Raw genomic sequence first — 23,396 nt, 5'->3', positions numbered from 1 at the left:
GGCTTTAATTCATTTCAATATGGGATGTATGGATGAGCTTCCAAAGCCCAGTACAACTCTCTTTCACAGAAGTTGTTTAACTATGAGGTCAAAATAGAAATAACAATTTACAATTGAGTTTAATCAACAAGGGAGAAACTTTGTTTTACAAAAACATTAATTTACTTGTTTTTCAAACCTATTTGATAGGAATAGATTCCAATTCCATTCATCACCAGTCATTAATGATTTTGTAGGGGAAAGGAAATGAGAGTAAAGGTGATATGTGGTATTGTTAATTCACCATGAAGTGGCTTTAAAAACATTTTCTGCATTTGGTGAAATAAATTCCTCTAATTGGGCCTCCCTGGTGATATAAGGGGTTAAGTCTCAGCACTATCCAGCTATCAGCAGCCACTGCAGCATGAGTTCAATCTCCAGCCAGGGAGCTACCCACATGGTGCAGCAGACCTCGCCTGACTCGCCCGCTGCTCCCCTCAGCAGTGTATTTCAGTCGATCTGCCTGTTCTGTTCCCCAGTCTGTCTCTGGTGAATCCTATCATGCCCTGTACCTCTGGCCTACACCCCAGTTCTTGTATGCATAAATAAATAAAATAAAAATAAATCTTTTAAAAAGTAAAAATAAATTCCTCTAATTAACCAACCTGCTGTACATTGTGAAATCACTTTTAAAACTGTTCACGTGGGGGGGAAAAAACCCAAATTTGAGTTTGTTATATTTGTAAGATATAATATTCCAAGCTATAGAGGTTCAATGAAATAGGGGGAAAAAATGTACCTAAATTTTCAGACTCTTTCAGATTTTATGTACATTTTTTCTAGATGATTTTTCTGTTTGAATCTAGCTGCCTTATTTTTTCATATGTTTATGTAAATTTCTTATTTATATAAATAATTTAAAATACATTAGGAAGAAATTTTTGTGGCTACAGATGGGCTTAAAATATCACCCTCAAGGAGAAAAAAAACTAATTTGTGTAAAACTTATCAAGTGCCAGTTTTATAAAGCACAAGAAAATATTATCAAGCAAATAAGGCAAACTAAAAAATACCAGGATTTCCCTAATTTAACCTCTGTAACCCCTCCTTGCCACCACACACTAAAATCTGATTTTGTTCCTTAGTCATATCAGTCAGAAAACCTAAAACTGATTTTAGAGTTTGAACTTCTTGAAACCAGTTTTATGAGAATGCGACTTTAAAGAATTTATCTTTTTATGGGCAGGGATAATGTTTTTGCTATTTTTGCTGTTATTTGTTGTCCTGAAACCTATTAAGGCAGACTTTTGCTACAGGGCATAGGAACAAAAACTAGTATTTTTATTGGCTTTTTATGGCCAACTTGTATCAAACTAATACACAGCATGTGACTTTAACACTCAGAAAGCTGAGACCGAGAGGAGATGCCCGGCAGTTTGCTTAGCTATGAGATGGCAGAACTTGACGCCACAACTTCCGGTTGCACTAACAACTATTTGCTGACTCTCCAGACAATCCCAGCTCTGTGTCCTTTTGGCTAATGAAGAATGCTTGTGTATTACCCTTCTGAAGCTAATTATATACTAAGTTAGTGTATGTTCTACTTACTTTAGTTACATATTTCTATAACTAGAAATACTAGAAATAGTAAAAAAATTCACTATCTTGAACATATTTCAAGATCATCAAATAGTCTAGGAGATTTTTGTTTAGCTGGCACAATACTGAAATTACAATGAATATCACAATGAGACTCCAGATTTATTTGCTTGTTAAGCATTCTATAAGCATGAGGCTGTATCACGTTACTAGGTTTGCTAAATAACTCAAGAACATCTGAAAAATTAAAATAACTATATCATAAAGATTCAGAAGTGTTACTTAAGACCAATTTTTAAGTAACAAACCTAGCTGAAGAAAACCTATACTGTGTTAAGAAATACATTGTATTTCAATGTGATCTTAGAGAATTAACCCTAAGAAAGCACATATTTTCATTATTTGAAATAAGTGGAAATTTAGTAATTTTTAGCTGTAAATTAAACTTTATGATTCTCCAAGTCAGCTCCAAGTACTCACCTGCAACTCTTGAAATTGAAGTTCTCCACCATTTCAAAGAAAATAATACCAAATGAAGATGAAATAAACAGAATGCAGGAATTTAACTCAGTCACAGCAGCCCTGGTATTATGGCAACACCAATCTAATTACTTTGAAGGACTGCAGTTAATATAATATAGCTACTTGGAACTATGTTCTGTGGTTCTAGGTGCAGCGGGCCTAAAACTTTAACCTGACATTTCCTTACCTCTTCTGAAAAAACCATTTGCCAAACTCCCTGTAATTTGAACCATCTCCCTGTTATTCTGTTAACTTGCTTTTAAAAGTTACTGAACTTTTTCCATTCCGTGCACACACTGCAAGACACAGAATCCATTCCAACAGCTAGTTGAACATCAATGCATGCCTTCGAAGTACTTTTTTTTTAATCTGCAATTTTTAAAAAGGAATCAAACACTTACTTTTAAAGCAGTAGGCATCAAATCTGCTATCAGGGGGAGGGAAGCCTGTCTGGTTCTCAAAACGATACAGGGTTCTCACCCCAAGTAAACCACCTCCACACTGGGCCCTGGCCACAGTCACAGGGTGGCGAACGCTGGCGTCTGACAGCCACCCGTAGTTACACTGGTCATAGCCATTCCTCCAGGCCGCGTGCAGCTCGCCCACCGTCGCCAGCCGGCCATCCTGGTTTTCACACGCCTCTTCAGCCTCCTCAAAGGTGAATTTGTTGGGAGCAGTGATGTGGACTACATCACCTGGAATAAGAGGAAAAACACCCTGTTTTATTACTCCACCTTTCCTGTTCATGGCTGGAGGGAGGAGGCAAGTAATAGTTTTTCACATGATGAGGTAGCAGCTTCTGGTTCTTTGAAGCTGAAAATGTAGTGGTTACTAATTTTATTACTATTAGAAAAAACACACACCAGGAAAGTTCCATTTTCTATACATCTATATGCTTGGTCACAGATGCAGCCTTTTGATCATAGTTACAATAAGTTCTTTAAAATGTAGACTCACTTTTCCAAGTGATTGTTTAGATGACTGTACAGGCAATGGACATACTTAGTAACATTCATTCATTCAACATTCATTCATGTTGGAACAGGAAAGTTGTATTGAATTATCCCGAAGGTTATTTTGCTTTGCTTAACCTAAAATTAAATAGTAATTCTCTGATCCTCTCTCTCAGATATCATTACCTTTAAAATGGATTAACTGCCATCAAGCAAACAAACAAAAAAAAAAAAAGGAAACCTCTGGCCTTGGGGAAAAGAAAGGGTGGAAGCAGAATAGAATATTGTTCCCTGCCTTCCTGTCCATGACACAGGGTGGCCACAACAGCTAAGCAGATCAGGGCTGCAGAAGGTCAGGGCTGAAAGTGGATGGGGCCTGTACCAGCTCCCGCTCCACCAGCCAAAGGGACACCTTCCCCTGAGAAGGGACACCATTTTTTTATTGGCTCTGCCCAGGATGAAGACCTTTTGCAACCTCTCTGCCCAAAGGGGGCATTTTTCTTTCTAATACAAAGACACCAGATGTGCTAATGGGGAATCTTAAGAGTTTCAAAAGAATTTTATATTTGCTTATTCACTAACATAGAAAAGCTGGACAATTACTCTATTCATCAACAGACCCAAGTAGTAGAAAGTATATTCATTATCATTTAATGTTCACAATGAAGCACTCTAGAAATGACAGTGTTTAAGTGGGATTTTACTTGGGTAACTAAATAATAATCTGCTGAAATCAATTCAATTCAAATTAAATAATAGTTTCCCACGTAAGCATAAGTGGCTAAAAGAGGCAGAATTAGAGAATGCCTAAGCAAACATACCAGGCAGGAGGAGGACTATAAAATGAGATAGAGAGAAAGCTGAAATATTGACAGCACACGATTGGAGAGGCTATCCTGTTTCCATGTTTCTGCAGCTGCTCTTTGATTCTGTGACATATAAGACAACTGGGGCTCAAGTGCTTTCTTGGTTCAGATCTTCACCTGAATTCACTCCAGATATAAGAAGCCACTGTTTAAATGAAATAGAGCCATTACTCTCTCGATGTGTGATGGCTTTAGAAATTAGTCATGGGAAAAATGGCTAAATCACACGTATCAACTTTTCTCACTATAAATCTAAAATTGCTATTGACAAAACTAGGCCAAATCTCAAGAGCTATTAGAAGAAGAGACAGGAAAATGAGTTTTAAACTGACTGATAAAAGTGAGGTTGAGGTGCGAATAGGTAGGTTGTTGTCCTTAATTATTCATGCTGGCAAAGGACTGCCAATCCAATATACATTGTAAGAGCAGATATTTCCCTCCAACTCCTGTAACTTCCCTTCCTTGGCAATTTTTAAAACATAAGCATCACAGTACCAGCTGCTTAGTACTTTGCATTTAATAAACAGTGTTAAATAAGTTCTTAAAAACAAGAGACTCTTTTCCTTCTTTTTTTTTCCCCAAGCAGCACATAAACTAAAGCTCACTCTGTGGCAGACCTTGGGGCAGCTGCTCTCCACAGCAGGCCATCACCTCACCTATGCAGTTGGCCCAGAACTACCCGCAAAGGGCAGACAAGAGACTGTTGCCCTGACTAGCCTAACTCACCTCACTATTAAAGTTGAACCAGGCCTGAAGGGAATGCAAGTGTGAAACAGGGCAGCAAGCCAATATTTCTCCCTCCAAGGTGAAACCACAGGTTTGTTATTACAGCTGGAATATCCTTTTTGTTGCCTTCCTTTCCTGCTTTGTGAGGCAAAACTTGAGGCAAAACTACTGTTCCTCTTCAGTAACAAGAGTGATCAGTCAACCAGAACAGGACAAAGAAATATGATTGTTTAAGCAAAACTTCACTTCTCCAAATTGCAAAGCTAGACTAAATGTTGAGGGAAATCAACTTCTCCAAATATGGCCAGACCAAAGGCCTAAAAAAGAAAATTAATGAGAAAATTTCATGGTTAACTGGTTTCCCTGTTGTAAACAGCAAATGTGTTTGGGGTATTACAGAAAAGAAAGCTTTCAGAAAGTGCTGGCAGGTTAAAGAGGATTTCCTTATTGTTATTAAATAAGTAAAGATAAAAAATGATTCTTATGGAAACGTTAAATCTGACATATCAAAAAATCAATTATTTAATTCATTTTTTTAGAGGGCACAACTTTCATCTAACTACTCAATAAGCATGAAATAATTAATGATTTTACTTTTCTGGTTAAATTTTGTTATAACCAAGGTCACCAATTTTCCTTTCCTTTTGCATATGTGATTTATTCTATTATTGAAAAAAAAATTTTAAACATACCTAATGAGACATTACCATTAGATTTCATGTAACTCAAGTGCAAAAGGAGATTTAGTTGGGTTTACTTTAAGATGAGAATTGAAGAAAAAATTCATAAACAATGTGTGATCTGTCTTATATGGCATAACTGATGTTTATCAAGGGAAATGGAAACAACTTAAATGCCTCTTGATAGAGGATTGGATCTTGAAGATGTGGCATATCCACACAATGGAATATTACCCAGGAATAAGGAGAGAAAAAATGTTGCCTTTTACAGCAAAAGGGAGGAAGGTCAAGGGAATTACATGTAGTAAAACAAGTCAGTTATTGGACATTTACACAGTGGATGATTTAACAACGCAAAACACCTATAAAGACTAGAGGACAATAACAAATGACATTTCTCAGGTTAATAGGGAGGGGGTAGGGGGAAAGAAGGTGTAAGGGATGGTGATGAGGAGAAAGATCTAAAATTCAAAAAGAATGAAAATAAACAGAAGTCATCTAACAGGTTTCAATTCTGCAAGACTTCTCAAAGTATAATATTAGTATTATTATTTATTGGGAGACCCCACAAGGGAGTTATGATTTATTTGCTAAACCAATTGACCAGAGAATCCTTTCCATCCTAGAACACAAATGAATGAATCTGTTTCATGGGACAGTTGGCAAAATGCTACTTTAGAGACATGTATGTTTCTATCAAGAAGAGGAATCTCAGTTGATCCATAACAAATACAACTTGGCATTAATTTTCTGGTAGCCTGTGTGTCACCCCACTAACCAGATAGAATCAAAGCAGGAACCAAAGTCTAACAAGGACACAAAGCAAAGGGCATATGAAGTCCATTGTCCCCCATGACAGAGGCAAAAGATTCCAAGTGAGCCAAGGGCGCTAGAACTGAGTAGAAGTACCTGATGAGATGTCTAAGGTGGTATTAAGCCAAACACAGGAGCTCATTTCCTAAAAAGAAGTGCATTGTGCAAGAATAAACCAACTACAGCAGATAAAAGCAGCAGATTTTCTCCTTAATAATAAGCAGCAGGAGCAAGTTGTTCTGTCCTATATGCCACAGAAAATGCAGATTCTAGGTTAAACAATGGCCACTTTTACGCTGAGAAAAGCAGTCAAGAGGTAAAGATTTTCTATTGATCTATTCTATTGATCTACTGATCTATAGAAAGATTTTCTATATTGATCTATTTCAGTTTTTAAGGGCATAGTGAGGAATTATTTACAGGTCAAATTATTTATTCTGAACTATAGCATTAGTCACTAATGACTGTAATGTAATTAGACAGAAATTAAGTCTTGGTCAGTAATATAACTCTAGGGTTGGTCCAAAAATGTATGGTCATAAAAGAATGCATCAAGAGATAAAATCCATAGTCTAGAGGCAAAGCCAAAGAACCAAAGGACCAAGAGAAAGAGAAAGTAAACATGGAGACTCAAACATCTAACTCCATACATTTGCTTAGCTTCTCTCTCTCAGCCTCACTTAGTTGGTCATATTGTGTGCCACTAAGTGTATCTTAAAGGCAACTTTTGGCCTCTATGTCAGTAATACAAGTTCCTTCCAGTTTTTATCACAGTACTAACATCAGAACCAGAACAAGAAAGCAGAGTAGGGGAAAAGAACAAAAATGCCCATTTTATTTGCATAGATCAAGGCTGTGTTCTAGTTCTACCCTGACTATTTGTGGCTGAATATCTATAGATTTACTGGATACTTGTCCTCCTGGAAGGCAAGCATCACTTTTTTAAGCTTACAATGATTCCACTGTTACATTTCAAAGGCAACCTCCTCAAAGCAGTTACTTCCACAGGACACTTATTATTCATGTGACTACAGGAAGATTTGGATTATGTTTCCAAATGTTATCTAGCTATGAGAGAATATTTCATTTTTCTCTAATTAAGGAGAGCAAATGAATTGTCAGAAATGAAATAAGCAAAATCTTATTTATACAAAATGATGCATTTGTTAAGATTAAAATTCAAATTAATTATGCAAGTAAGATTTCATGGAAGTGTAAACACATGCATTCATATTAATATACAAACAAAATATACAGAAGAGAAGCATCCATACATAAGATGCTTTGAATATTCATATGGAAAACATACACACAATATCTTTGAATTTTTTCTATTATTTTAACTTTCCAGGGATGTTCTAAAAGAAATTGAAAGTCATTGCTGGTGATACTAATATCAGGTGACACACCACAAACATCTAATCATGGGAATTAAGAAAAATAATCCTTGGACAACTAATTGCATGAGACTCCCAGAAAATTAAACCTTGCATGTTTATTTTTCACACTTCCGATTGCTAACTGGAACAGATACTTCTTGGAAGACTCAAAAATGACACATTCTGAAATGACAGGCAGTGATGAAAACATTAAAAATGACCCAACAGTGTTCAAAACTCGCCCTTATGCCTAGGAATCATTCAGAAAAATATTCACGAGCCTAGGTCAAGAGCAAAGCTGGGCTAGGCTCTCTCTTTCCTATTGATAATTTGTTGCCACCACTGAGGTGAAAAGAGGAATACTTACCAGCAGATCACAGGTGATTATTTAACTCTTTCCTCAACTGCAGCTGATGGACAGCTCTCTATAGCAGCGAAAGCTGACAATCTCATCAATTCTCCAGTTGGGTATATTTGCTGGGTGGTTTGAATGAATGTTTATGTTTCTTTTAATTATTTATGTTTATAATCATTCTGCCTTAAACTGTCCAACCTGAAAATCAGTTCTTGTAAGCTACTCATGGTTTCCTCTGTTCATTTGTGAACATAAGTCCCCATGTTTTTCACTGTAAGGAAGTTCAAGATTTAGAAATAGTTTGACATTTTCTTATAATTGGGGTCAAATGATATAGAAGTAAAAATATATGCAAAAGTAGATACGATGTGTAAGTTGGAAGTAGTCATATAAAATGTGTTTCCAAATGCCCTCACAATAAAACCACTAGTAATGTAGGTGATAAAAATAATTCAACATAATTATTATTAGCTTTAAAGTTTTGACTTTTCAGATTTCTCAGAAGAGGTTTCACTTCTCCCTCTTCCCCACCCCTGTTTTTCTTTCTCTCTCCTTGTATCTGTGTACACAAGATTAAAACAAAGAACAAAGACCAATTCTCATAATCTTCTGGGTCATGACATTATTCAGCTATATATGTTTGATTATAGTTAAAATATGCTACCTCATAATATTTTAAAGGCCAATATTTGTAGATAATTCGAAAGCATGTCAATTCCCTTAGATTTGATCCTTTACCCTGCACACAGACAAACCTTCTGATAACATTGACCAGAAAACCTCAAGGGCTGCCAAGTTATCTTCGTTTCATTTCAGAATCAGAACTAGTCTTAGTGGAGCAATGTTTCTAATCTGGAAGGCTGATGAGACTGGAACCAGGTCAACACCTTTCAAATTTCTCACTTGTCTTAGGCTAAAGTAGAGGCATATTGTGGCCTAAATAACAGACCTTAGGTTTTGAAAAATTTAACCTATAATTAATTATTAGAGAATTCTCCTCTATCTCTGTGATAGTCAACTAACATTCTTTAAGTTACACAATGCCCATGGGAAAAGGAAGTCACATAATCAACAATGTTCTACCATACAAGATTTCATGTATGTCAATTTGAAGAGTTTAAAGACACAAGAAGGCTCGCTAAAATTTAAACAGATTTTTTTATGGTTTCAGGATGTCAGATCTCATTCTTTCCTATTGACAGAGCAGTGAGATTTTAATTAGAATGAGAAAGCATTCTAAAAAATTTCTGGGTGTCTGAATCTTCAAAATACGCAAGAGATTGAATGTGTTATTTGGTTTGACAGGCACAGTATGACTGCGGGTCTTCACAGGAGGACCAGCCTAGTTTTGTTTTGTCTTTTATTTGCATAGCCAAGAGGTAAGTGGCCACTGTATTTCCAAAGAAGCTCTTTTGATTCAGAACTCTGGAGGCCTGGATATTAAAAACCTTAAAGCAAATAATTGTCACATGTTTCAAAGGGTTTATATCAAGACATTTCTATTTATTATAAGTAAAATTATGATGTGAAGTGATGATATATAGACAATCCTAAGGATTCTGTTTACAATCTGTTTATTCGTTATCAGAACTAAAAACAAGTCTAGCAAAGTTTTAGGATACAGGATACAAGGATAATGTCTAAAAAATCAATTGCATTTCTACACTAATTGGAACAAAGGAGATGACTGGCAAAGGATAAAAGTGAACTTTCAGTAGTGAACTTAATGTAGCATATTTATTTTCAATGATACACGCATGAAACTTTCATAACGTTATAAGCAATATTACTTTAAAAATAGAGAATTATATAAAGAAAATCTCATTTATATTTGCATCAAAAAATAACATATAGTATAAATTTTACAAAAGTTTTATAAAATTTATCATCAGAAAGCTATGAAACATTGTAGAAAGAAATTTTAAAAAAAAAACTTCTGAAAATAACAGCAAAGCCTGCCACATTCATGGGTCAGAAGATTTAATACTGTTAAAATGGCAATACACTTCAAATTGACCTAGAGACTCAGTGCACTTTCTATCATAATTCCTCCTACCCACTTTGTAGACATTGGCAGTGATCATAAACTCGTATGGGAACTCAAGTGACACAGAAGAGCTAAAATAATTTGAAAAAGAATACAGAGGTCTTAACCTTTCCAATTCCAAAATTTGATGAAAAACATTAGAAAACAAGATAATGTGGTACTGACATAAGCAGGGACATACAGATCAATGGAAAAGAGAGTCCAGAAGTAAACCCACATGTCTATGATCAATTGATTTCAAAAAGGTATCAAAACCATAACATGGGGAAAAAAGAATCTTTTCAACAAATGCTGCTAGCACAATGGAATTTCCACATGCAAAAGAATGAACTGGGATGTTTTCATTATATGATAAATAGAAATTAACTCAAAACAGATCAAAACCAAAGTAAAACTTAAAACTAATAAAACTCTTAGAGAAACTCTATGAATGTGAGCAACAAGGGAACATCATCACTAATATCTCACATTATAATTAACATGTAAGAATTTACAGTGGAGAGAAGCCTTAGGTCTGTAGAAATATGGGAAAGATCAGTAAATTCCAGGACTTAGTTGACACATCAGAATTCATACCTGGGGGAAACCCTATGACAGCATCTTATGTGGGGAGACCTGCACTTTCTCTTCTCACCTTAATGTAAGAATACACAGTACAGAGAGGCTGTGTTGACATTAAGAATGTAAGAAAGAGTGTAGTTGATATTCTGTCCTTATTAATCATTTTTAAAATTGAGGTTTAAAGAAACTTTATGCTTAAATAAGTACCCTTTCTTATTCCACAAGCTCTCATATGCATGTGTGAAGTAACATAGGATTTGAATTAAAGATTATGCGGTATGACCTGTATTCTGTCTCTTCAAAACTCATGGTAAAGACCAAGCCTGTAACACCTTGGAATGTGTCCATATTTGAAGATTAGTGATTTAAGGAGAGGATTTGGAGATAAAGGGTTTTAAGGAGATCTTTAGCATGGAACTCTCATTCAATACTAGTGGTGACCTAATTAGTAGTTAAAAGACATGGGGGTATAGGCACACATAGGAAGAAAAAAAAACATGTAAAAACACCATAAGATGATGATCTGTAAGCCAAGGAAAGAGCCCACTAATTCTTCAAGAAAACCAACCCTTTTGGTCATCGATTTTGGACGTCTGACCCTCAGAAATATGAACAAATAAATGTCTGTGGTTTAGGCCACCAAAAAAAAAAACAAAAAACAAAAGCAAGACAAAACAAACCCTGTAAAACTCTTAGAAGAAAACACACAAGTAAGTCTTCCTGACTAGGGATTTGGCAATGTTTTCTTAGCTAGGTCACCAAAAACAAGCAAAGCAGAAGTAGATAAATTATGCTTCAACAAAATTTAAAAAAATTTGTTTCAACAGGTTCGGTCAGGACAGGATAAGCCAACTGACAGAATAGGAGAACATATTTGCAAATAATATATTTAAAAAGGCACTTGAATCTAAAGTATATTACCTTATAACTCAGTAACAAAAAAAAAAACAAATGACTCAATTAAAAGTGTGCAGTTACTGAATAGATGTTGGCAGAAGGCCAAAGAACACAAGAAAAGTTGCTCAACACCATTAGTCATCAGGAAAACACAAATCAAAACCATAATGAGATATCACTGCATATGCATTAGGATGGCTATAATGAAAATGTCAGATAAAAACAAGAGTTGGCAAAAATGCAAAGGATTGGGACTTAAACATATTGCAGGTGAGAATTTGAAATGGAAAAGTTCAGGAGCAACTTAAAAAGTTGAAAATAGTCACCGTTTAATCCAGCAATTCAAATTATTGTAAACCAACCAGTAATGCAACCTTTACTCAAATAAGAATATAAGAATTAGATCATTTTTCATGTGAGAAATCAGAGATTTGGGGATGCTGAGAGAGCATTTTGCATATTCAGGTTCATAACGCTGCCTGTTTCTCTGCTGGGGTTCTTTGGGGGTTCTGAGAGTTTACTGAAGTGGAACAAGAAGGAGGGTATATCCACCCACTTAAGCTCTCTGTGCCTCAGTTACCTTATGTGTGAAAATGAGGGTTTTCAGAAAATACCTGATAAGGTTTTCATGAGGATTGGTCACATAATAATGCAACCATAAAATAAAGGGTGCCTATCCCTACCCCAGCCCTCAAGCTAGCTCACAGCCAACCTATTAAAGTCACTGTATTAAATAGGGGTGTCATTTTCCAGAGGTGCTGCCAGTGGTGCCTTCTTCCGTGACTCAGACCACTCAAATACTTAAACAAAAACAATTCCGAGTTCAGGCTCAAACCTACTACCTAAGTATGTTAATGATATTATATGAGAAGCCAAAAGCTTCTTATATAATGATCAAAGATTCTGTGAGTTCTACAGAGACTAAAAATGTTCCGCATCCTCGAGCACCCTTAGGAGGGTCTATGATCCAGAATCAGTATTTTAATCACATGGTGCACCACAGTCTGCAGGAAGCTTTTGCAGCTGATTTGGGACTTTTTAATGGAATAAGCCCAGTAAAGACACACATTACTAATTCTTTAATAATCCCCACAAGTGAAATATTTTGTACAATTACCTACTGTAATTCTATTAACTTAAATGTCAATCTGAGACTCTCCAGGAAGGAAATCACATAATTTTCATATTTGAGACCTGATTTTGGTGTGAAGTTTCCCAAAAGCTAGAGCTAAGCCTTGCTCAAAGATCTGCTTAATGATTTTCAGATCTTTACCTAAATTTTTAAATTTTCATATGTAAAGGAGCTCAGGAGACAACAAAAAGAAAGGTTAATTTGAGTCTAGTTCAGATACGAAATGACATAGAGGCATTAGACCAATCACAGAGATGACATAGTTATGCAGGGATTTGATGCAAGGAAGCACTTGGAAAAACCTTATAATTTGTGAATAAGTACAAAGAAACCAATCCCAGAGAAGGCCACTGGGTAGAACAGCAAAAAAAGGAAAGTTACTGTGAGATTCTGGGAAGGAGAAAGGAATTATTTGTAACAGGCACCACAGAAAAAGTGAGAGGAGAAACTCAAAGAAGAATAGTAGGCTCACCCTGATAGATTAAAGGCAAAAAACCAAATCCTCAGAAAACTTGATGAGCAAGCAAAGCATTTTTTCCTCTACATATTATAGAAATGGAAGGGTGATAAAGCAATCTGTGGGAGAGACAAAATTTAAAGAAATACTGCATTACCCCTAAGTATTTCTGGAGTAACTATTATGTGTCTATTATTAAATCAGTCCTTCATTGCAATAGGGAGAGCTATCAAAGATGTTTATGGCCTTATCGCGATGACTTTACCGAAGTTTTGCAGAAACAAAACTAGTAGATAACATCTGATATTTGATAACTATGAAGCAACCAAAGAACAAACTAACACCAAATATGTAGAATTAACTCTGCACAAAGTGGAGTTCAGAGTCAGAAAAACTCAAGATAAGCAGGATGAGCAGGGTTAGGAAACCGCAGGATGGGCTCTTGGAAGCAATGAGGTGTCAGGCACAGGGAAGAGCAGATGTTGGAAAGATGAAGGGTGTGGGTTCTCTGAGAAGACAAAAAGAAACTGCAGACAGGAGCGAGCATGGGGACTGTGGAGGCTGGAGCAGGTCACTGCAGACAGTTTTGAGGTGCTTTGAAGCAGAGTGCGCTTGAGGAGAAAGGCAAGAGAAAACCGACGCACAATGTCATGTTGGGTAACAACATGGTCATGGTTAGATTTTAAGTGTTCTGATGGTTATAAAACAGGCTCCTTGAAGATTTGTTAAAGGCATGGAACTCCTTGTGAGAATTAAAACCAGACAGGAGACACAAAAATGACTCACTAAGCTAGAAATCTGGGTATGGGATTCAGAAGAATGTTCATGGCTAGACATACAAAACTAGAAATTATCACTTTCATCTTTCTTTTTTTGTTGTCGTTCTTTCGGTATATTTTGCCTTGGTCATTTGTTTTGTCTTACAATTTGCATAGCAGAAAACAAAAATAAATGAGGTGAACTGATAGGAAATTGGAACAATGAAAAATTGGGAAGCAAGTAGAATAGTGAGGAGGGCTGAGATGTGTGTTCTGCAAGAGACAAGTGTGAAACAAGGGAGCAGACTGGACACCTATAGTTTGAGGTTTAATTCATGAATAACTCATATGTCCAATTCAATTTATGGAGCACTAATCATGTGCCCAAAACCTTGGGGATAGACACACCTCTTCTTTCCCAGAGCCCACATCAAATAGGAGAGAGAGGGGAAAGCAAAAATTTGCAGAAGTCTGATCACAATTGTATATTCAAGATTCAAAGATAGTAAAGGTGAGAAAGATCAATGAGGACTTGGGAAGGAGTTTTGAGAAAAACGAGAGAACCCATTGTATACACCCCCTCAAGGGCTAGGAGGCTGTGTGAAAAGTCAGAGAATTGGAATGGCAGGGTGGTCAGTTATTCCAGGTGAAGAAAAAGCCAAAGATAGTGACATAAAATACAGACCATCAAAGAACAGGATGAGGTCCCCAAGGTTGTCCAGGTAAAAGGGACAAGAAACTCTTGCTCAATTGTCTGCCACTTCTGGAGATAAGACTGCAAGCATTGCCTCATTTGCAAGGAAACAAAGATGGTCAGCCATCAAAGAAAATAATCTGACCTCACCTGCAACACTCTCATTTATCTGCAGAGAGAATTAAACCCTATGACTAGAGACTATTTTCTGAGATGAACCTGCCACTGAAATAAATTGTCTATTCAGTTCACTTAGATTTGCTTCCTTTAAAAGTTTGACTTTTTAAACTAAAATATTTACATTGTATTCTATTTTTTCTGTCACTCTCTTATTTAGGATTTTTTTCTTTGCTATAGATTTATTTGGATACATATACTTCCTACCAAACTGCCTTATTCTAGAGGCATGTCTTATTTATTTATTTATTGTTTGTTTGTTTGTTTGATACATGCACTGGGTACAGTCAGAAGCGCGGGAGGGTGAGAGAATTCACCAGAGCCAGAGCGGGGAGCAGAGCAGGCAGAAGGACCGAAGTACACTGCTGAGGGGAGCAGCGGGCGGCAGGAGAGGTCTGCGCGCCATGTGGGACCCTCCTCTGGTGGCCGGGGAGCAGCCTGGGATCGAACCGGCTGCAGAGGCTGCAGGCAGCTTCGCAACCCAGCGCTCAACCGCTGTGCCACCGGGGAGGCCCGAAACTGCCAGTTTTTAGCACAGAAATATATTGCCCAAAAGCACTTGCAGATATAGTTAAATCCTTCAGAGGTAAAGTGAGCCATGTATGTGTCCATGGCCTTCTATGGGGAGTCAGAGGCCAGATAATTCCTGAACATTGTGTTCAAAAAGGTAATGTAGTCAGAGGATAAATTATTTCAAACAATTTGGAAGGATAATATGGAAATTCTTATTTTGCCACAGTGTTATTTTTAATTATTTGCTAACGTTCAGGCATTAAGTTCCACTCATATTCAAAATGCCACCCTTCTTTGTAAAGTGACCGTTATAGCTATGTTATAATCACCACCTTAGAAAAGATTCAGATGACCCTGCCAGCTGGCTGGATCTAGAACAATTATTTGAATATAATATAGAAACACATATGTCACAATAAATAAAACATTATAAAACAAGAAATGAAAAAAATATATAGAAGGTTAACCTAGTGTCAACTAAATAGCTTTAATGATAAATAACTAAATTAAAACAGAAAATTAATTGTCTCCTTAGCTAGGTTTCATCTTCTACCTATTTCATTTTCTTCAGACCATGTGGATAATATGGCTTTGATCTAAAGTAATTGCAACTTAGTTCATAATTCCTATGAATGTGCTTTGTTATACATATTACATTAATACCTTTAAATTTTCACTGCTCTTCCTCTCTCTCTCTCTCTCTCTCTCATACACACACACACACACACACACACACACACAGAGCTTCCCCATAGGTAATTATTATACCTATGAATATAGCAATGAACATCTATTATGAGGAATTTCAGCTTACCTCCAAAATATCTTTTTATCAATGTGACACTTGAAAAACCAGATGTAATTTTATATAGCCAACTTTCCACAAGAATTTTTATAAATTCATAGTTTAGCCAATGGTGTTTACTTCAAAGGGAGGCCATATACTCCCAAAATGCGGGAGAGACACCTTACAAGAATGGTCTTGTGATCTTCCTTTTATATCAACTCTATAAAAGGTCTCTTTAACCCCTTGGCATCCAATTTCAAGCCCAGAGAGAAAAAATCAGTGTGTTAAGATTTGCTAATTCTTCCCAGGGACAACAAACAAGGAGGAAAAAGTTTTTTGGTTTTTTTTTTTTTTTAATGTCATTGTAAACATAGTAAATATGCTCCAGACTTGCAAAGTTTCTTCTATGAGACAAATAAAGGATTTGTTACTCTATGGACAGAAATGTCAGCCAGTGTTACAGAATATTTATATAGCTTTTTTATCTTTCTCTTTTTAGGTGCTAAAACAAAAAATTTCATATTCTACTGCTTTGATATAAATACCTCAACTAAAATTACACTTTACAAGTTTTTAGTCATCAAATAGGTGGAACATTCATCCCAAATAACTATATAAAACACAGTTGGAGGGCCTGCCTGGTGGCGCAAGGGTTTAAGCTCAGCACTATGAAGCTATTGCCAGGCACTGCAGCACCAGTTTGACCCCCAGCCAGAGCTAACTCACATGGCACAGCAGACCTCTCCTGTCTCTCCAGCTGCTCCCCTCAGCTGTGTATTTCAGTAGATCTGCCTGTTTTGCTCCCCACCCTGTCTCTGATGAATCCTCTCACTCCCCACACCTCTGGCCTTACCCTTACCCCAGTTCTTGTATGCATAGCTAAATAATTAAAAAAAAAACACACACACCTTGGCTTATATTGGGCCAGATACTGGGTTGACAAGGTTGCCGCAGAAGGGATAATGGCATTTATGGAGAAGAGACCTCCTAAAAGACTGGTGTCTCCTTCCTCATGGTGGGCCATGCCCAGAGCTACTCTTCTAACAGGTCAATTCTCCAAACACCAATTTGATGCTCTAAGCTTCTGGGGGAGAGAGGAGGCCCTCCAAGGGAATAGATGACTAAGGATCCCTGTCAGGACTTTCACCCCAAGACATATCAAAAGTGGGTCTAACAGTATTAATAGAGGGCGTGGAGTTTCTGGAACTTCTACAGAATTAAAACATCCTCTGGGCTTGAAAGAATTCTTTTATTTAAAGTTAGAAATTATGTAGCCTTAGAAAGTAAGGTTTTGGTAGTTTCATCACAATCAGACAAGGACAGACACACAGAGCGGTTGCTATACTCTCCTGTGACACTGTGGGTACATACAGCTGTCTTTCCTTCAGTGAGGCTGCCTTGTAATGCTTCTTCAGATTAGAATTTGAATTTGTACCCGAAAGTCACCATTTCCATTAAATTTGGTAAAGATATTTTAGGTAATTAGATCTTTTATATATTTTTTCAAAAACTGTCTGGTTCAGTTCCAAGGTTACCACCATTCCAGAAATGTTTATTGCTATCACTAAGAGATAGTATTCTAAATTAAAACAACAATGTTAAACAAGTCCCATCTTAGTGAATTTGGATACAGGTTTCTATCTCACTAAAATCGTCAAATTTATTTCCTAGAATGAGATCATCCTACCAACCATTTCCTCTTCTGTAAAACAAAAAACCAATTAAATTTAAAGGATGGAATTTAGAGCTATCTATATCTATCTCTCTATATATCTCAAATATAAACCATAGCTTGGAAATTATATGTTCTCCTTTTGTCCATTTACAAAAATTGAAATTGTTAATATTAGTTTCAATTTGGGTTTGGAAAATACATTTACCAGTCTGATACGATAATTATGATAAGAATGTGAAGATGCTAGAGAATGACACTGAAGCAGCCTTTCTATAAGCTGGACTTCCTATTCAAATTTAATCTGAGCATAAGGAAAATATAAACTGCTTACTTTCTAGCTTTCAATCTCAGAGGGTGTGTATTCAAGACATAGAATCACAGAATTTTAATGTTAGAAAAGGACCACGGAATTACCTTGTCTGATCTCCTCACTTTACATGTCAGAAAATTGAGGCCATTCTTTATATGCACATGCTGCCAAAACTAAAATTATAACTCAACTCACTACTTCTGTGAACACATTTAGGTTTTGAAGATGCCTGTTAGTACAAATGAAACCCCTTTTCAAAAGACTCAAAAATTTCTATTCCATGTGTCTTATAATAAATCTGAATTGTGTATCACTTAAGTAATGTCACCACTACTGAACTCAAACTTTTCTTTAAGAACCTATAACTTGAGTGAGAAATGATTATGCCATATGTTTTTTAAATACCTAAAGGACTTTGACAACTATTGCTATATTTAACATACAAATATTGGTTAGGAGAATAATTGCTCAGAATATTAGTGTGTCAAAGTAAACACAAGAAGTAAAACATGAAAATCCTCCTGTGCTAGTTTCCATTATTTAGTTGTACTTTGTGGTGTTTATCAGCACTTAGATTCATAGTGGTTTGTTATCATAGGATATTTACCTGACTTCTCACAAGAATAGGTACCACCCTTACAGCTTTCTATTCTGAAGGCTCTAAAAGCGTATTGGGTACGAGCCAATAGCAGCATAACTGAAAGGAAACCTACCATTAACTAAGACATTTCCAACCTGCATAACCACTTACACACTCCTCCTTCTCTTTCCACTTTAATTTAAGCTTATTTCACCACTGAATCATATGGTCATTTAAACTAAATGTTGCTGCTTGGAATCCACACAAGCATGAACACTTGCTCTCTCCCAGCATGCCCTCAGTCTTTCCCAAAAGTTCTTAGTCCCAGTAAAGCTACAGCTACAGTCTAAACATCTGAACATATAAACATCTGAACAGTCTGAACATCTTACCATCCAGATGGTCCACATAGCAGTACACGTCATAAGTTTCATGAGGAGAACGGTAGCCATAGGTCCTGACTCCTTGCTTCCCCATCATATCTCCATAACAGCCTACTCTGGGAGCCCGGATAGGGTATCTGGGGAAACAAAGGACTAGTAAGAAACACTTTCTTTTCATTCAGCAATTAACAAAGTAAGCCTGTGGTCCCTACAACTCTCACCTAACGCTCCGATCGGATAGCCAGCCTGCATCACACTGCTCAAATCCATCTTCGTAGGCAGCAAAGAGCTGTTCTGGGGTTGCTATGACTGCCCCAACATCCATACAAGCCTTCTGCGCAGTCTCAAAGGTCAGCGTGTACCTGCTGGTGGATGCCCGGTAGTGAAACACAACCCCTGTGAAGACAGCAGCACAGTTACAAGGACGTTTAAGTTCCCACCTCACTATGCAATATTTGTCATTGGAGCAATATATTCAATTAATTGCTAACATGGTAATAACATCATCCAAACATTTTCATCTTCTGTAGCATTGTGAAAAATCATGGTGTTTTGAGGAGCCCCAGAAATGTCATTCACTCAGATGCCCCATGCTGCTCCATGATGGAGTTTCTTAGCCAGGAATTTTCTACAAACAATCTAAGAAAAGACAGAAGCTTCTAATTCCCAGGTGGTGGATAGCTGTCCGGATGAAAGGCAGCTTTCAGGCTACATAGGAACCAAAGGAAATACAAATTGTTAAGGGAGCCAAAAAATTGACTTCTATTACTTCATGATTTGACCGAGGGCCAACTCAATAGAAGTCCATGGAACATTTCTTAATTCCACTTCCTCCAAATGTAAAACACTGAACTATTTACTTTCAGAGACCACATACTAAGATCGAAAAGACAATGTACGTGTGAGAAAGCTGTACCAGTCTCTAAGTTACTCTCTCATCATGTACAAGTCCTTAATCATATACTGAACCTCAATTTCCTCCCCCACAAGTGAACCTAATATTGCTTATGTTAGTCATTTGCTTAATGTGAATGTCAAATTAGTTAAAGGATTTAAAATATTGGGTAGGTTACTCTGTACTATCCAGATGTTATTTTTAAATATTCATGATTTCACCAGCATAACTTAGGGTCTCTGCTGTGGAAGATATATTGATTGACTTTTATACCGAAGAAGGCCTGAAAAACAGTTCTCCAGATTCCCCTGAGTATAAGCCAGGTATCCCAATATTTGCCTCTAATTCCACTTAGTTGTATTTTAGGAATTGCCCGAACTAGTGGTTCCTGAGCTGTGCTCCACGGCACAAGGAATTGTCAAAGGGGTGGATAAGAAGCAGATGAAGGATTGGGTCTTCTTCCACATCAACAAGGGCATCTCTATTTTTAAGTGAAGTAAATATGGTGACTCATTTCTACAAGACTGAAATGTGAGTGAAGCTGATGTGCTTGAGCCAACACTGAAAATAGAAAATAGCACAATGGGTTACTAAGGAGGAAATTTATAGAGTCATATAATTAAGGCCACTTTTCTTGTTAAATAGAATGAATTGTGATTTCTAAGACACCTTTCACTATCATTTTATTCCTAGTAATTTGCTAGGTTGACAACAGTCTATTGCTCAGTCTCACTTCTAAATAAAAGTCTGTCTTCCACAACTCACTCATAGATTGTCTCTCTCTTCAAGACAGTTATATCCCACAATGTCACTACAGGGCAACTGACTAGCATGTCATAGATAAGTAGTTCTGACTAGCATCAACACAAAATGACCTGCGATCTCACCAAGTAGATGTACTGACAACTTACATTCACTTTTCCATTTCTGACACTGCAAAGAAAATTTCATCAAATGCCTTTCAGAAAAATTTTATCCTTATAGTACTATACTAAAATGATCAGAAAGTAAATATGGTGCTATCTGGTATAAGAGGTAGCTCATAAAGGCTTAAGCAAGAATTTGAATGACTTTAAATTAATGTTATGCTGACCAAAGATCCAAACAGACTTCTTGGTAATTAAAAAATTTTCATGAGCACTGAAGATTGGCAGTCAGGAGACACAAAGGAGCCTCCATGACCAAGATATCAAACATAAATCTGTATAAATATCTGCAATCATTGCAATAATTTGAAGATGTCATGTGGCTAAGGAGATTAAGTGGAAGGTTTTCACTGTTTCAGGGGAGCAAAGGGAAAATACATTGCTAATTTCTCAGTGATGAAAACTGTAAGAATTTGTTAAACTTCTTTTAGGATTTAAAATAGATATATTCTATAAGTGTATATATCCTGTGTATTTAGCACCATATATGTAAGGAGAGATATAGAAGGACAGTAGGAGAAAAATATCAACAGGATAAAAAGATCTCAGTTTAATTAAAATAAATGATAAAAGGGTTATAGAAGAGCCAAGAGCCCAAGATATTTAGTGGATGCTTGGACAACATAAAAATAGATTTATATAAGGAAGCAATAGAATCTGAATATAAAAGGATGTTCAGGAAGTTAATTTGTAGCATCTGAAATGCAAAGAATTTCCTTTTGGCTAGACAAGAAAGAGTTTTAATAAAGCCCTTTGTATATATATATGAAAGGTAAATATTTTATAGGGAAATGGAGGGTTGTAAGAAACTCTGTTTCATCATGCCTGGTTATTAGAATTTTGCTTAATAACTTGCCAAAATATCATGCTTCCGAGAGCTATGTCATTAAGTGTGTGCCCAATTAAAGCAATTTTTTGTTGCTTTGTCTCTTAACTTAAATTCAAATGACATGGAAACCACCACTGAAAAGAGGATAAAGCTACAGTGTTTCATTGCAAAACCTAATGGAAAACAATTAATGTATCAAGCTTTAAAAATTTTTCTTGAATTCTTACTTTGAACCAATTCAAGTGTTTACTGAGTCCTGGCTGTTTTAAGGCACTGTGATATATACCATGGTATTTATTAAGTACCAATAAGTACCTATTTCTTCAATGAAAGTTAAAATAGAATTTACATTTCTTAAAAACAACCTCAAAGATTTATTAATTGTTCTAGAAGAATGAAAAAAGTGAAGAAAAGGATTTTGTGCACATGCGTGTATGTTTGTGTGTGTATTCATTCATATGTGAAAATTAAAACAAAAAGCAGATCATACTTTATAGTCTTGAAAAGCAACCAACGATAGGTCTCAATAATTTATAGTGATTCCCTAACTGTAAACCATGTCTTGAGTTATTCGCTATATCCACTATACTCTACTGCATCACCTCAATGAAAACTGCTACATAAAATGGCCCCTTCTTTAACCCCAAACTGTGTTTCATTTTTGGTGAATGAACATGGACTGTAGGGTTGATGGATGTTTTTTCCACCTTTCCAAACCCTGAATAATCATTTCTTTTGAGCACTGTTTTACAGCACTTCTGAATTAGGTATCATGTTATACCACTTTCTTACAGATTCTGAAAACCTTACCTTCCACAGCCAATGATACTGTGTCTTGTGTGTCTTCAATCCCATACATGACGTCACAGCGGTAGAGCCCTGCGTCACTCGCACGCACTTTGACCATAGTGAGTGAGGCGTCCCCCACAGCCTCAGGGTGTGTAGGCACTGACACTCTCCCTTTGAAACCTTGCCCGATCTTGATATTCCCATCTTGGGCCACAAGAACAGTAGTCTCCTTTAAATCTTTTCCATTTTTATCCACTTCCATCTTAGACCACTTGATTCGGAGAGATTCACTGGTGGTGTTATAACCAGGTGGTAAGGTAGGCATGGTTGAAAAATGACAAGGTAGGTTCACTTTTCCAGAGAGGAAACCCTTAACAGGTGGACTTTTTTCCACTTTAACTAGAGGAAAGAGAAAATACCAAATTAGCAGTGCTGTAAAACCCAAACTGAGTGTACTAAATATCTGAATGAATAAGAAACCCTTACAGAAGTTTAGTAACATCTTCAAATATGTCAAATAATTAATTTTATCTATATACAGAGAATAGTATACCATTTCAAAAATGTCTCATAACAGGCATGGATTAATCATGCTAATTTTTATGTACTAGAGTATGGCATTCATTTTAAGCATTTATAACAGTGTTTAACATAAATGAAATAAGGCAAGTATAGGGAAGCAAGCAATAAAAGACAAAAGGAGAAAGGCAGACTAGAATCAACAACGCAGATTGGGCAAACCCTCAGACACCAATGGTGGGCAGGTAAATTGATGCAGCCACTATGAAAAATAATAGGGACATTCCTCAAAATTGAAAATAGAACTACCATATGACCTAGCAATTCTGCTTCTGGGCATTTACCCAAAGAAAACAAAAACATTAATTCAAAAAGATATATGTACACATGTTCATTGAAGTATTATTCAAAAGAGCTATATGTGGAATAACCTATACCTACTTGCAGATGAATGGATAAAGCAGATGTGATATGCACACACACTGGAATACTACTGGGCTATTTAAAAAAAATGATGAAATCTTGTCATTTGTGAAAACATGGATGGATCTTGAAGGTATTATGCTAAGTGAAATAAGTCCTATGGAGAAAGACA

General features: G+C 36.4%; 1 protein-coding gene across 3 annotated transcripts in view; it reads right to left on the bottom strand.

Annotated features, from left to right (window-relative positions):
• The window catches only part of VCAN (versican), a 110,505-nt gene that overhangs the window by 65,867 nt on the left and 21,242 nt on the right, over positions 1-23,396 (bottom strand). For all 3 annotated transcript variants that reach the window (XM_037530075.2, XM_037530077.2, XM_037530076.2), the window contains 4 exons: positions 22,304-22,681; positions 19,065-19,239; positions 18,853-18,980; positions 2,502-2,795 (listed from right to left, as the gene is read on the bottom strand). In XM_037530075.2, coding sequence (XP_037385972.1) covers positions 2,502-2,795; positions 18,853-18,980; positions 19,065-19,239; positions 22,304-22,681 — 975 coding nt within the window. The remainder of the gene's footprint in view (positions 1-2,501; positions 2,796-18,852; positions 18,981-19,064; positions 19,240-22,303; positions 22,682-23,396) is intronic.

This window comes from Talpa occidentalis, unplaced genomic scaffold (assembly GCF_014898055.3).
Source record: "Talpa occidentalis isolate TD23 unplaced genomic scaffold, MPIMG_talOcc4v2.1 talOcc4.6, whole genome shotgun sequence".
Lineage (NCBI taxonomy): Eukaryota > Metazoa > Chordata > Mammalia > Eulipotyphla > Talpidae > Talpa > Talpa occidentalis.
Note: the sequence above shows the minus strand (reverse complement) of the source record. Positions and strands in the feature narration are given on the sequence as shown.